This window comes from Corythoichthys intestinalis, chromosome 2 (genome assembly GCF_030265065.1).
Source record: "Corythoichthys intestinalis isolate RoL2023-P3 chromosome 2, ASM3026506v1, whole genome shotgun sequence".
Lineage (NCBI taxonomy): Eukaryota > Metazoa > Chordata > Actinopteri > Syngnathiformes > Syngnathidae > Corythoichthys > Corythoichthys intestinalis.
In genome coordinates this window covers 74,004,930-74,020,871 of record NC_080396.1, presented here as the reverse complement: position 1 = coordinate 74,020,871, position 15,942 = coordinate 74,004,930, and the positions used below count along the sequence as shown (strand labels likewise).

Sequence of the window (15,942 nt, the reverse complement as noted above, 5' to 3'; positions counted from 1 at the left end):
TTACCCACTATAAAACACACACCCGGTAAGAATTGTCTTGATGCGAAGCATTGTCTGATGTGCATCAGGGCTCAAAGACTGAAGAGCTGACTGAAGACCTGGGATCAAGGATTGTTGATTTGTATAAAGCAGGGAAAAGATACAAAACCATCCCTAAAAGTCTGGATATTCATCAATCGACAGTCAGAGGAGTTGCCTATGAATGGAGACTGTTGCTTCTCTCCCAAGGAGTGGCCGTCCACCAAAGATGACGCCAAGAGTTGAGCGCAGAATACTCCGAGTGGTAAAAAGAACCCTAGAGCGTCTGCTAAAGACTTGCAGAAATCACTGGCACAGTCCAATATCTCTGTGCACACATCAACTATATGTAAAACTATGGCCAAGAATGGTGTTCATGGGAGGACTCCACAGAGGAAGCCATTGCTGTCTAAAAAACATTGTTGCTCGTTTAATGTTCGCAAAAAGGCACATGGACACTCCACAGAAGTTTTGGCAAAATATTTTGTGGACTGATGAAACAAATAGTTGAATTATTTGAGCGTAACATACAACGTCATGTGTGGAGGAAAAATGGAACACCTCATCCCCACCGTGAAGCATGGTGGAAGGAGCATCATTATTTGGGGCTGTTTTGCTGCTTCAGGGCCTGGACAACTTGCAATCATTATTGGAAGAATGAATTCAAAAGGCAGGAAAACCTGAGGCCGTCTGTCAGACAGTTGAAGCTAAAAGAGGATGGATGCTGCAACAAGATAATGATGCAAAACACAAAAGTAAATCAACTTCAGAATGGGTTTTAGAAGAACAAAATACACGTTTTGGAGTAGCCAAGTCAAAGTCTAGACTTGAACCCCATTGAGATGCTGTGGCATGACCTAAAGTCAGCAATTCATGCCAGACATCCCAGGAATCTGACTGAACGGCAGCAGTTTTGTCGAAAATACTCGTGGGGTTGGTAGTGCTCCCCCTCTTCCAGATCAATTGATGGGGGCACGGGTGGCCCCTGGATCCTGGGGGGGTGACGATGGCCCCTTTGCTGGGCTGCGGAATGACGGATGGGGTGCGCTGGCTCCCCCTGACCGCCCTCCCTCCCCGGGCTGGCCTGGTGGAGGCCATGGCCCTGGGGTGGCGCCCACGCAGCGTCTCCGCTCGTCTGCGTGGCTGTCGCGTGTTTGGTAGGGCTCGCGCGCGGCTGGATGTGATTGGGCGCGCTCGGGTGTGGGGACCCAGTGCCGGGATTGGCGATGGGGCGGCGTAGGGTCTGTTGCCGACGGGCTTACACTCACAAGGGGTTCACATGATTACTGGTTTCTAGATCACAGAGCTGATTTATGTACACTCGACTCCTCCCAATCACTTATCTTCTAGACCCCCCTCCTTCTTTCCCTGGTGAACAGGCCCGCCACATGGTGTCAACCGGAAATACATCTAGCTGACGATAGCACCAACATATTCATAGTTAGTGTAGGTGTTCAATGTATTTCTTGTTGTTTGTTTGTGTTTATTTTCTTTCTTCTGTTGTGTTTCTTTTGTCCTTTTGTCTTTTGTCCATAACCCCTTCCTGTTTGCTACTTTGTCATAATAAACGAGGTATGTTGAATGATCTCAATGGGAGTATGTCATACTCTCAGTGTGAAACATTAAAACTGTTCAGACCAAATGGACACTTAGACTTCCATTCTCCATGTCAAACAGCTGAACAGGACAAGTTAAAAAAAATAAAAATAAGAAAGAAAAAAATAAAGTCACTGTTTATTTTGTGTCATTTCTGGGTGAGTTACTATTTATCCGGTCACTTCCTGTTAATTTTGCGACACTTTTGGTTAATTATGCGGCACTTCCTGTTGATATTAGGTCCCTTCCTGTTGAATTGGTGGCGTTTCAGAATTACTTTGTATTGAAATTGGGCCACTTCTTGTTGAGATCAGGTCACTTCCATTGGTTTTTGGACATTTCAGGGTCACTTCCTGTTAAAGGGAATGGTATCTTTTCTCGTATTTACTGTTTGTTTTGTGTTACTCTAACACACCTAAAATAAAATAAATAGCATTTATATCGTTTATGAAAAAACATGCAGAATATATTTATATTATAAACAGTTGGTCTTGAAATGATTAGAATTTGCAGCGCCAAGACAACGGGCAGATAAGGATAGAACAGATACAGGATGCCTTCTGACCACGGAAGCCCAACGCGCGTGTTATGCAACTGACTGAGCAAGATTGACGCTAAGCAGGTGATAGGTAAGACATCTACAAACCCACGTCAATCAGCTCTTCTGGACAGTCCAGAACAAATGGACATCTTCTCTTGCCACAAGCAACATCTGATAACGAGGAACCCGCGACTGAGAAGTTGACACTCAGCACTCACGTGACGCTGAGGTGGCAAAATCCTTAACTCTTGTTGCCCTCATAACGAAACAACGCCCAAACATACCTTTCTTCTGGACAACAGCCCGCCTCACCAGAGCCTTTAACGAATCGTTGTCATTGACATGCTATATGGTGGCCCTGGATCCGGTTTGCCTCCTCACCTGGGTCTCTCTGTGCTGTATGATTGCTGCAGACTTGGAATAAATTGTAACCTTGTGTTCCGAAGCCTTTTTCCAGCTTTTAAAAGGGAGTCAGTACAAGTGGTTAAGACTAAGGTGAACGCCTTTTGGCCAGTTTGTCCGGCTTCCGCCGGCCCGGGTCGTTGGAATTGCGCTAGCGCAGTTCCGGTGGTTCGGCTGGCGTGATTCTGGCAATCTGGCTAAAAGGTCAGAGTCCTTCACTGTTTCTTAGTGGGCATTTCTAGGTCACGTCCTGTTGATATCAGGTCACTTCCTGTAGATATTAGATGACTTCCTGTTGAATTGGGGACATTTCGGAGTTACTTCGTAACGCTATCAGGTCACTTTCTGTTGCTTTGGAGGCGTTTCGGAGTCACTACCTATTGATATCGATATCTTTTATAAGTAAGGAGGGCTGGCAGCGAATGAATGAACGTCAAGAAGCGGATTTTGAGGTCCAACAATGTCTCTTTCGACGATCAAAATGGAAAGTTGATGACGGACTCACCTGCATGGACTTTCTGACAAAGGCCACGCCGAAGCCTCGGCCGATGAGCCAATCGGAAAGACGTCCGCTGCAGAGAGCGACCGGAATGGCGGCCGCCCAAGGGAAGACGTTGTACTGCCACGTCTGCCGGTGGAGAGAAGACAGCGTCAAAAGGCACCGGACGGAGACGAAGGGGCAAGAAGATGGCTACCGTGGCATGGGGGTATTCTTGGCTGAAGTAGGTGGGCATCCACGACAGTAGTGTGAAGGAGGTGCCGCACGTGCACATGTGAGCAAACACCGCAGCACTGGGAAATCAAAGACCACAAGCCTTTTTATTGACACTCTCGGGGGATTTGACGTTCCTGAGGCAAAAATCTGCCAAAGGTTTAAAATCACGCAAGTGTTTTTATTGATTTTCATTACCAATCATCCCATCGAAGACAACACAAATAAGAAAATAAAGTGACACCAACGTCAAACTTCCCAAATTCAACAGGAAGTGACCAGTGAAAAGGAAATTCCCTGAAAGTCAACAAGAGGTGACCCATAAGTACCCTGAAACGAACAAGGAAGTGACCCAAAAGGACCTCATCGATTATGGTAGACATCCAATTCCTTTGAATGCTAATGCTAGACATTTTTTGATTGGCCTACCAGACACAGGGTTTCCTTAGGAGGTTCAACAGACGCGTGCAGGAGAAACTCTCGGACCTGGAGTCCTGTCTTCTTTCGCAAAGAAGCCTGCCTAAAAAGATCGCAGCGTTTAACTCATCGGAAGATGAGTTGGAGCGTTAAGACCTCAATGTCACCTTTGAGGAAACGGCGCCAGACGAGCAGCGCCCAGAGCGCGGACAGCGAGGCCACGGCATAGAAGACGCTTTCCCAACCGTAGCGCTCCAACATGATGGAGCCCAGCACGCCCGCAAGCAAGATTCTGGAAGTGCAGAGCAAAGGCCGACTTGAGCCACGGACGTGATGGCGGCAATGGCGGCGGCTTACCCCAAAGAGCTCCCGCTTTGTGAGATGCTAGTCAAGAAGCTCTTTTGCCCTTCCGGTGAACGTCGGGCTACCAGACTAACCAAGGATGGGAAGAAGACGCCTAGAAAATATTGGTGTACCATCCCACCACCCAAACATGAGCAACTTCATGAAAAAATATATATTAGAAAATGCAATTTCTGGAGAAATGTCCATGGTAGCTTTAATGTGACAGATAACAGGTCACTTCCTGTTGATATGGGGTCACTTCCCGTTGATATCAGGTCATGTCCAATTCATACTGAGTCACTTCCTGTTGACATTGGGTCACTTCTTTTTGATATTGGGTGACTTCCTGTTGATATTTGTCACTTCCTGTTGATATGGGGTCACTTCCTGTTGATATCGAGTCATTTCCTGTTGACATTGGGTTACTTCTGTGTGATATTGGGTGACTCCCTTTTAATATGGGGTCACTTCCTGTCGATATTTGTCACTTCCTGTTAATATGGGTTCACTTCCGGTTGATATCAGGTCACATCCTGTTGATATCGAGTCTTTTTCTGTTGATATCGAGTCATTTCTTGTTGACATTGCGTCACTTCTGTTTGATTTCGGGTGATTTCCTGTTAATATGGAGTCACTTCCTGTTGATATTTGTCATCTCCTGTTAATATGGGTCACTTCCTGTCTATATTGTGTCACTTCCTGTTGATACTGAGTCACTTCCGGTTGATATTGGGCCATTTTGGGTTCACTTTCTTTTGATATAGGGTCATTTCCTGTTGATATTGGGTCACTTCTTGTTGATATTGGTTCACTTCCTGTTAATGTGGGGTCACTTCCTGTTGATATGGGGTAATTTCCTGTTGTTATCGGGTCACTTCCTGTTGTTATCGGGTCACTTCCTGTTAATATTGAGTCACTACTGGTTGATATCGGGTCACTTCATGTTGATATCGGGTCACTTCATGTTGATATCGGGTCACTTTCTGTTGATATCGACGTACTACCGGTTGATAACGGTTCACGTCCTGTTGATGTCCAGTCACTTCCTATTTCTATCGGGCCATTTTGGGTTCACTTTCTGTTGATTTGACAGCATTTCGAGATCACTTCCTGTTGATATCACGTCACTTCTTTTTGATATCGAGTCAGTTCCTGTTGATGTCGGGTCACTTCTTGTTGATATTGTGTCACATCCTATTGATATTTGTCACATACTGTGGATATCGGGTCACTTCTTTTTGTATATTGGGTGACTTCCTGTTAATATGGGTTCACTTCCTGTTGATATTTGTCACTTCCTGTTAATATGGGGTCACTTACTGTTGATATCGGGTCACTTATTGTTGATACTTAGTCCCCTTCTGTTGATATGGAGTCACTTCCTGTTGATATCGGGTCACTTATTGTTGACACTTAGTCACTTTCTGTTGATATGGAGTCACTTCCTGTTGATATCGGGTCACATCCTGTTGCTGTTAGGTCACTTCCTATTGATATTGGGCCATTTTGGGTTCACTTCCTGTTGATATCAGGTCACTTTCTGTTGATATCGATTTACTTTATGTTGATATCGAGTCACTTTCTGTTGATATCGAGTCACTTCTTGTTGATGTCGAGTCATTTCCTATTGACATTGGGTCACTTCTTGTTGATGTCGAGTCATTTCCTATTGACATTGGGTCACTTCTTTTTGATATTGGGTGACTTCTTGTTGATATGGGGTCACTTTCTGTTGATATTGGGCCATTTTGGGTTTACTTTCTGTTGATATTGGGTCACTTCTTGTTGATATTGGCTCACTTCCTGTTAATGTGGGGTCACTTCCTGTTGATATGGGGTAATTTCCTGTTGATATCAAGTCACTACCGGTTGATATCTGGTCACGTCCTGTTGATGTCAGGTCACTTTCTATTTATATCGGGCCATTTTGGGTTCACTTTCTGTTGATTTGACAGCATTTCAAGATCACTTCCTGTCAATATGTGGTCACTACCTGTTGATATTTGTCACTTTCTGCATATATGGGGTCACTTCCTGTTGATATCAGGTCACATCCTATTCATACTGAGTGACTTCCTGTTGATATCAAGTCATTTCCTGTTGACATTGGGTCACTTCTTTTTGATATTGGGTGACTTCCTGTTAATATGGGGTCACTTCCTGTTGATATCGAGTCACTTTTTGTTGATATGGGGTCACTTCTTGTCGATATTTGTCACTTCCTGTTTATATGGGGTCACTTCCTGTTGATATCGAGTCACTTCCTGTTGATATCAAGTCACTTCCTGTTGATGTGGTGTCATTTCGGGGTCATTTTCTGTTGATATCAGTTTACTCCCTGTTGATTTGACGGCATTTCAGGAACACTTTTTGTTGATATTGGGTCACTTCTTGTTGATATCGGGTCACTTCCTGTTGATATTTGTCTCTTACTGTTTATATCGGATCACTTTTTATTGATACTGAGTCACTTCCGTTTGATATCGAGTCACTACCAGTTGATATCGGGTTACGTCCTGTTGATGTCAGGTCACTTTCTATTGATACCGGGCCATTTTGGGTTCACTTTCTGTTGATTTGACAACATTTCAGGATCACTTCCTGTTGATATCGGGTCACTTCTTTATGATATAGGGTCACTTCTTGTTGATATGGGGTCGCTTCCTGTTGATATTGTGTCACTTCCCGTTGATACCGAGTCACTTCCTGTTGATATTGTGTCACTTTATTGTGTCACTACCGGTCGATATTTGGCCACGTCCTGTTGATGTCAAGTCACCTCCTATTGATATCGGGCCCTTTTGGGTTTACTTTCTGTTGATTTGACAGCATTTCAGGATCAATTCCTGTTAATATCGGGTCACCTCTTTCGATATGTGTCACTTCCATAATATATCGGGTCACTTCCTGTTGATATTTGTCACTTTCTGTGGATATTGGGTTACTTCCTATTGCTATTGTGTCACATCCTGTTGATAACGTGTCACTTCCTGTTGATATCGTGTCATTTCGGGCTCCCTTTCTGTTTGTATCGGGTCACTTCCTGTATATTTGATGGCATTTCAGGATCACTTTCTGTTGATATCGGGTCACTTCCTATTGATATTGAGGCACATCCTATTGATAACGGGTCACTTCCTGTTGATGGCGTGTCATTTCGGGGTCACTTCCTGTTGATTTGATGACATTTCAGGATCACTTTCTGTTGATATGGGGTCACCTCCTGTTGATATGGGGTCACTTCCCATTGATATCGGGTCACTTCATTTCGATATCAGGTCACTTCCTGTTGATATTTGTCACTTTCTGTGGATATTGGGTCACCTTCTTTTGATAATGTGTCACATTCTGTTGATAACGGGTAATTTCCTCTTGATGTCGTGTCATTTCAGGGTCACTTTCTGTTGATATCAGGTCACTTGTTATTTGGCGGCATTTCAGAATCACTTTCTGTTGATATCGGGTCATTTCTTGTTGATATCAGGTCACTTCCTGTTGATAAGTCACCTTCTGTTGATATTGTGTCACATCCTGTTGATTTCGGGTCCTTTCCTGTTTATATCGAGTCATTTCTTGTTAATATCGGGTCATTTCTTGTTGCTCACGTTTCACTTCGTGTCATTTCGGGGTCACTTCCTGTTGATTTGATGACATTTTAGGATCACTTTCTGTTGATATGGGGTCACCTCCTGTTGATATGGGGTCACTTCCAATTGATATCGGGTCACTTCCTGTTGATATTTGTCACTTTCTGTGGATATTGGGTCACCTTCTATTAATATTGTCACATCCTGTTGGTAACGGGTAATTTCCTGTTCACGTCGTGTCATTTCAGGGTCGCTTTCTGTTGGTATCAGGTCACTTCTTGTTGATATCGGGTCACTTCCTGTTGATATCAGGTCACTTCCTGTTTATCGGTTTTCGGGGTCTTTTTTTTGTTGATATCGGGTCACTTCCTGTTGTTTTGGGTGAATTTCTGGATGACTTACTGCTTATTTTGGTCACTTCCTGTTGATATTTGTTATGTCCTGTTAATATCGGGTCACTTCCTGTTGATTTGGGGGCATCTCAGGGTCACTTCCTGTTTATTTTGGTCTCTTCCTGTTGATTATAGGTCTCTTCCTGTTTATTTTGGGGCGTTTTGGGGTCACTTATTGTTGATTTTGGGTCATTCATAGGTGACTTACTCTTCTAAAATCCATTTTCAGGTTTGTTCCTGTTAATTTAGGTGCATTTACAGGTTACCCTGTTGGTTTTGGGGCATTTACGGTTACGATCAATTACTAAAAAAAAGTCACCTTGCAGCATTCCCATGAGGACTCTGGCCATGGTCATGAGAGCCAAGGTGTGCGAGCCAAGGCGGGCCAGAAGGGGCGTGGCCGCCGTCACTAACGCCCACGACGCGGCTGACAGGAATATCATTCGTTCGCCTCCAATTCTACAAAATAAAACACAGTTCGTCAATCTGACCCCAAACTGCTTGCATTTCTTCCCGTTAACTCATTGGCTGCCACTGAGGGCGCTAGTCGTCCAATTCATTTGAAGTGGGAAGGGCGGCAACAGGCTAAACTAAATTAGCTAAACTAAAGTTAGCATGTTGCGACTTCCTGTTGATTGAATCTTGTGGCATTTACAAGCCACTTCCTGTTAATTTGGGGGTGTTTACAGGTTACTTCCAGTTGAATTTGTGTCATTTTGGGACTTCATTTTTATTTAGGTTGAATTCTACATCACTTCCTGTTGTCTTTGGATCACTTCCTGCCATTTCCTGTGGAATTCGGGTCATTTTTGGGTGACTAATTTTAGATTCAATCACAAGTCACATCCTGCTGCTTTTGAAAAATTCCGGGTCATTTCCTGGTAATTTTGGGTAATTTCCGGGTCACTCCCTGTTGATTTTGGATCACTTCCTGTTAATTTCAAAGGACACTTTGTGTTAAATTCGTGTCATTTTGGGGTGCCATAATTTAGGTTCAATTCCAAATCACTTCCTGCTAATTTTGACACACTGCCGTGTCATTTCCTGTTAATTATGGGTAATTTACAAGTCAGTTCCTGTTGATTTTGGATCACTTCCTGATAATTTTAGGGGACACTTTGTGTTGAATTTGGGTGATTTAGGGTCAACTTCATTCAGTTTAAATTCAAAGTCACTTCCTGCTGATTTAGAGAAATTCCCGGGCCATTTCCTGTTTATTTTGGGCCATTTCTGGGTCACTTCCTGTTGATTTTGGATCACTTCCTGTTAATTTTTATGGGACACTTTGTGTTATATTTGGGTCATTTTGGGTCGACTTCATATAGTTTTAATTCCAAGTCACTTCCTGCTGATTTTGAGAAATTCCCGGGTAATTTCCTGTTAATTTTGGGTCACTTCCTGTTGATTTAGGATCACTTCCTGTTAATTTCACAGGACACTTTGTGTTGAATTCGTATCATTTTGGGGTGCCATCATTTAGGTTCAATTCCAAGTCACTTCCTGCAAATTTTTGGACATTCCCGGGTCATTTCCTGTTAGTTTTGGGTCACTTCCTGTTGTTTTTGGGGCATTTATGGGTCACTATCTGTTGACTTTGGATCACTTCCTATTAATTTCACAGGACACTTTGTGTTGAATTCAGGTCATTTTGTGGTAACTTTATTTAGGTTCAATTTCAAGTCGCTTCCTCGTTACTTTTGGACATTTCCGGGACATTTCCTGCTAATTTGGGGTCATTTCCAGGTCTCTACCTATTGATTTTGGATCTCTTTCTGTTTATTTCACAGCACACTCAGTGTTGAATTCAGGTCATTTTGAGCGGACTTTATTTGGGGTCAATTCCAAGTCACATCCTACGAATTTTGAGACATTCCCCTGTAAATTCCTGTTAATATTGAGATTATTTCCAGGTCACTTCCTGTTGGTTTTGGATCACTTCCTGTTAATTTTACAGGACACATTGTGTTGAATTTGGGTCATTTCAGGTCGACTTGATTTAGTTTCAATTCCAAGTCACGTCCTGCTGATTTTGAGAAATTCCCGGGTCATTTCCTGTTAATTTTGGGTCACCTCCTGTTTATTTTGGGGCATTTATGGGTCACTATCTGCTAATTTTACAGGACACTTTGTGTTGAATTCAGGGCACTTTGGGGTAACTTCATGTAAGGTTCAATTCCAAGTCACTTCCTGCTGATTCTGGGACATTCCCGGGTCATTTCCTGTTCATTTAGGATCTCTTCCTTTTAATTTCACAGCGGACTCGGTGTTGAATTCGGGTTATTTTGAGGTGACTTTATTTGGGTTCAATTCCAAGTCACTTCCTTCTGATTTTGAGACATTATCAGGGCACTTCCTGTTGATTTTGGATCACTTCCTGTTAATTTTAAAGGACACTTTGTGTTGAATTAGGTCATTTTGGGTGACTTCATTCAGGTTCAATTCCAAGTCACTTCCTGTTTATTTTGAGACACTCCCGGCTCATTTCCTGTTAATTTTAGCACATTTATGGATCAATTCCTGATAATTTTATAAGTCACTTTGTGTTAAATTCTGGTCTTTTCTGGGTGACTTCATTTAAGTTCAAGTCACTTGCTGAGTTTGAGTCATTTCCAGGTCACTTCCTGTTGATTTTTGATCACTTCCTGGACATTTTGTGTTGACTTCGAGTAGTTTTGGACCGACTTCATTTAGGTTCAGTTCCAAGTCACTTCCTAATGATTTTGAGACATTCCCAAGTCATTTACGGGTCACCTCCTCTGTCTTCCAACCGTCAACGGCAGGCAATGAGTTACGCACATGTAGGTAGCGGTGGCTTACATGTCACTGGCGTGACCTCCCAAGATCTGCGTGCAGGAGTATCCCCAAAAGAAGGCGCCCAGCGCTACGCCCGTGTGGATCTTGTTCCAGCCGAAGTCGGCCGCCATGGCCACCGCGCACACAGGCATGGTCATGCGGGCGCAGTACACCAGGCACGAGCCCGCAAACAACACTGGCATCCATCGGCGGGCTGCGTCTCTGTTCAGGAATGGGTAGAGTAGTCAAACATTTGACTCAAGTATGAGTAGCGTTACATCAAAATTATGTCTTAAAGTGCGTACGACAGGAGGAAAAAAAGTCTTAAATAGGATTACTATGTGAATTAGAATAATATTTTGAGACGATTCCACAGTATACAACAATTTAGCAAAGCGCAGATGACGAGAAAGTCTTTTAATCTGCCCGTGTTGTGCCGAAAAATGTCACCCCTACGTGAAATGTCCCCCCTGACGGTAGCGCTTATTTATGAGGCTTTATTGAGGTGAAAACGTCAAATGTTTTCATGGACACCTTACAGTAATGGATTTACGACTGCAAAATCAGTTTTAAATAAATAAATTACACAAAATACTAGTAATGTATTTTGGTAACAAATCGTGGACTGGGCCACATAACCATCTTTGAACAGAAATGTATTAGTCTACAGGTTTTCACGACCATATCCCGATGACAATCATACAGGTATGACATTTATTAGTTCAAGCAGAGCAAAATAATACATATTCACAGTACAAGATTCATTAGTTCAAGCAGAGTAAAATAATACATATTCACGGTAAAAGAGTCGTTTCCGTGTCCATCGATTGGTAAGAAAAAGCTGTTTGTACGAGTGACGTGTGGGCGCGTCCGTCAGGGGGACACTTCACGCGGGGCGGCTATTTTTCGGCACAACAGGTTAGCCATGCCTACCATTATAGGGCTCTAGCGCCCCCAAAAGGTGGATGATGTCAGCGGAGTCACGATGTCATCTGATTTAGTATGCAGCCCATTGAGGGAGAATTATTCAGAACGAGGAAAACGCAACGAAGAGAGCTGCAAAATGTCATTGTTTCAGTCACTCTCCTCCAATATTTTTTACAGGATATTCTTTTTATCCAAGTATTTTTTCCTCAATGGCTAAATAAATGGCTTGAGAAGGACCAGTCAGCCCGTTGAGGGGAATTATTCAGAACGAGGAAAACGTGACGAAGAGAGCCGCAAAATGTCATTGTTTCAGTCTCTCTACGCCAATATTTTTACAGAATATTATTTTCATCCAAGTATTTTTCCCCAATAGCTAAATAAATGGCATGGCCATGACAAATAAGTCTTGTGCTAAATGGAATATGAAATGATAAAAATGCATTTATTTAGGACGACATTGCAAAATTATTCCATAGTGGTCAAAACTGTCGACTTCACCTTTACTGTCGCACCTCCCGAACGATATTTTATGCCACCTAAATCGGGCTTATGTCATTTCCCTTCCCTGGCTTCGGAGAATGTAAACAAACCAAGAGGCATGACAGCTAGCTGATACGCTAACCCGAACCGCGTGATGTTTCAAAGTCTTCGAAGCGGAAAATCACACATAACTAGCCCGGATCATTTCACATGACGACTGGGTTGTTGATTGTCTTCGCCAATCAGCAAACCGCCCGGCGGAGAGCAATTTACAGCTCGTTCCCCTGCTACTACGGACAGGAGAGCTCGCCGGGGAAGCAGCTGGACAATGACCGCCGAACAAACCGGCCGACGTCGGAGGAGCGTGTAGCTGCCAAATGGTCAACACGAATATGGCAAAATAATGCTTTACTACGCGGCGAAGACGTAAACAGCGAGAGTCATATGAGAGCGGCTGCAGTTGTTGTGCAGCTAACATGTGCAGCTAATGTGTATGAGGAGAGCTTTTTACATGCCCATCCATGATCAAATGTAAGTAGTCCATTATTTAAAGAAAGTTTGTAGTGTTTACTTTGTAACCGCTGTATCCGCGGCTATTTTAAACACAAAGTTAAAAGAAAATTTGACAGAAAACCGGGCACATGAAGAGGGCAAGTATAGAGCTCTCCCGGCGGGGGGATGTGCAACAAGCCGCCGGTCGTCGGCCAAGGGGACAAGGAGCATGTCAGCCACAAAATGCAAGCCACCTACATATTAAAATGATCCCAGTATTTGACATAATACAAAACACGATGTTTACTCACTTCCTCGTAAGTCCCATGGTCCCACAGTAGTAGGCCTTGTTTTGGCCAATATGCACCGGTGAATGGGAACCTTTTGAAACCCCAAAAAGGCGCACACGCCTCTCCCTAGTACAGCAAGATTTTTCTGCAGCCGTTTGGCTGGCGTGATGCGAGAAATAAACATATTAATCCGCAAAATCAGCTGAATCCATAGTCCTTCTCATACAACAGTACGGCTGTATAGTGAAGACGACTCCTTCCTCCGTACACGTCACAGCGCCCTCTTTCTCAACTCGAGACTGTTGCCGGAAGTCACTCATTTTCATGGCGTGGGATTAAAAAAACTAAATGAATATAGCGATCGCTTCCACACACATCCAAGCGGTCCATTTCATTCATGAGCATAAAATACCGCGTGTTTATGAAATAAACATGCTTTTTGGTGTCACAGGCACTTTATGTCACCAAACACCCCAAAAAATATTCACAAAAAACCAATTTCTCCAATTTATTGACGTCAAGATTCATGACCAACCGCTTGTGATTTATGTATGGTAGGCCAAGAACTGACTCCGCCTACCAGCAACTAATGCGCAGCAACGAATAAGCCAACGGCGACCCGACTAGCGTGCGCCGACCATGCCCATGAGTTCTTTCTTCCACAAGGGGTTGTCCCAGGCCTGGAACTGTCATTGCCCTGTCCGATGATGCTGATGGAGATGCCCAGGCAACCAGAAGGGTCCGACTTTAAATATTCCTCCGCTCTGGATTTCTCCATCTGGTTGACGTCTTCCCTGATCCAAACGTAGATAGAGAGGCAAGTGTCCAGAATCATAGCATCATTAGTCGCCAGGGCCAGCTGATCAGATTCTCCAGGGACTTCCTCTCCGATCAAGCGCCCACTGTGCAAAAAAAAGACCCAAATCACACCGGTCTCTGGTGCAAAAAAGGTTGGGGACCCCTGTTCTATAGGATTCAGGTCTGGACTCATTGCTGGCCACTTTAGAAGTCTCCAAGCTTTCTCTCAAACCATTTTCTAGTGCTTTTTGAAGTGTCTTTTGAAGTGTAAAAAAGAACTCTAGAGTGTCTGCTAAAGACTTACAGAAATCACTGGCACAGTGCAATATCTCTGTGCACATATCAACTATATGTAAAACTATGGCCAAGAATGGTGTTCGTGGGAGGACTCCTCGGAGGAAGCCATTGATGTCCAAAAAACATTGTTGCTCATTTAATGTTTGCAAAAAGGCACTTGGACACTCCACAGAGGTTTTTTGCAAAATATTTTGTGGACTGATGAAACCAGAGCTGAATTGTTTGGGAGTAACACACAACGTCATGTGTGGAGGAAAAATGGAACCCCTCACCAACATCAACACCCACCCTCAACCCCACCGTGAAGCATGGTGGAGGGGGCATCATGATTTGGGGCTGTTTTGCTGCCTCAGGGCCTGGACAACTTGCAATCATTAATGGAAGAATGAATTCAAACATTTATCTGGATGTTTTGCAGGAAAACCTGAGGCCGGCTGTCAGACATTCGAAGCTAAAAAGAGGATGGATGCTACAACAAGACAATAATCCAAAACACAGAAGTAAATCAACTTCAGAATGGTTTCAGAAGAACAAAATTCCGGCTTGGCCAAGTCAAAGTCCAGACTTGAACCCCATTGAGATGCTGTGGCATGACCTAAAGACAGCGATTCATGTCCGACATCCCAGGAATCTGACTGAAGTACAGCAGTTTTGTCAAGAAGAATGTGCCAAGATTAGTCCTGTTTGATGTGCCAGACTGATCTGCAGCTAAAGGAAGCGTCTGGTTGAAGTTATTGCTGCCAAAGAGGAGGAGGGCACAAAATACTGTGACCCCCCCTTGTGCATGGCACTATGAAGTCTGAAGGCTACCAAGCCCCGAGCACCCAAGCACCAAGACCCAGCTTTCTCACACTGGGCCCTACATTATGTTGCAAAATTTGTTGGTAGTTTTCAGACTTCACAAGGTCAAGTAGTCCAGTGCCAGAGGTAGCAAAGCAACCCCAAAACATCAGGGAACCTCCGCCATGTTTGACTATGGGGACAGTGTTCTATTCTTTGAAGGCCTTGTTTTTTTCCCATGTAAACTCTATGTTGATGCCTTTTCCCAAAAAGCTCTACTTTTGTCTCACCTGACCAGAGAACATTCTTCCAAAATGTTTATGACTTTCTTAGGTAAGTTTTGGCAAACTCCAGCCTGGCTTTTTTATGTCTTTGAGTCGAAAGTGGGGTCTTCCTGGGTATCCTACCATAGAGTCCCTTTTCATTCAGACGTCGACAGGTCGTAAGGGTTGACACTGTTGTACCCTCAGACTGCAGGACAGCTTGAACTCGTTTGGATGTTAGTCGAGGTTCTTTGTCCATCATCCGCACAATCTTTCGTTGAAATCTTTCGGTATTTTTTCTTTTCTGTCCACATCTAGGGAGGTTAGCCACAGTGCCATGGGCTTTACACTTATTGATGACACTGCGCATGGTAGACACAGGACATTACAGGTCTTTGGAGATGGACTTGTAGCCTGGAGATTGCCCATGCTTCCTCACAATTTTGCTTCTCAAGTCCTCAGACATTTATTTAGTCTTCACTGTTTTCTCCATCCTCAATGTGGTACACCCAAGGACAAGGACAGAGGTTGAGTCAACTTTAATCCATTTTAACTGGCTGCACGTGCGATTTAGTTATTCCCACCACCTGTTATGTGGCACAGGTAAGTAACAGGTGCTGATAATCACACAAATTAGAGAAGCATCACATGATTTTTCAAAGGGTGCCAAGACTTTTGGCCAGCAGTGTATTATCATTCCGATTTTTAGTCATGATTTATTTGTTTTGCTATGTGTAATTGCTATTTGCAATAGTACCAGCAGTATTTATTAAGGATTTAGTGTAGGTTTTCGGGCTGTGGAACAAATTCAT

At 43.6% G+C, this 15,942-nt stretch overlaps 2 protein-coding genes across 2 annotated transcripts in view; one reads left to right on the top strand and one right to left on the bottom strand.

Moving 5' to 3' along the window:
• Positions 1-15,942, bottom strand: part of LOC130910926 (solute carrier family 17 member 9-like) — a 50,189-nt gene that overhangs the window by 6,928 nt on the left and 27,319 nt on the right. Inside the window, exons 3-9 of the mRNA XM_057828582.1 lie at positions 10,828-11,025; positions 8,330-8,469; positions 4,044-4,143; positions 3,854-3,978; positions 3,699-3,789; positions 3,253-3,349; positions 3,063-3,185 (exon numbers count right to left, since the gene is read on the bottom strand). Coding sequence (XP_057684565.1) covers positions 3,063-3,185; positions 3,253-3,349; positions 3,699-3,789; positions 3,854-3,978; positions 4,044-4,143; positions 8,330-8,469; positions 10,828-11,025 — 874 coding nt within the window. The remainder of the gene's footprint in view (positions 1-3,062; positions 3,186-3,252; positions 3,350-3,698; positions 3,790-3,853; positions 3,979-4,043; positions 4,144-8,329; positions 8,470-10,827; positions 11,026-15,942) is intronic.
• The window catches only part of LOC130910933 (dnaJ homolog subfamily C member 5-like), a 35,729-nt gene that overhangs the window by 1,970 nt on the left and 17,817 nt on the right, over positions 1-15,942 (top strand). The gene's annotated exons all lie outside the window — the stretch shown is intronic.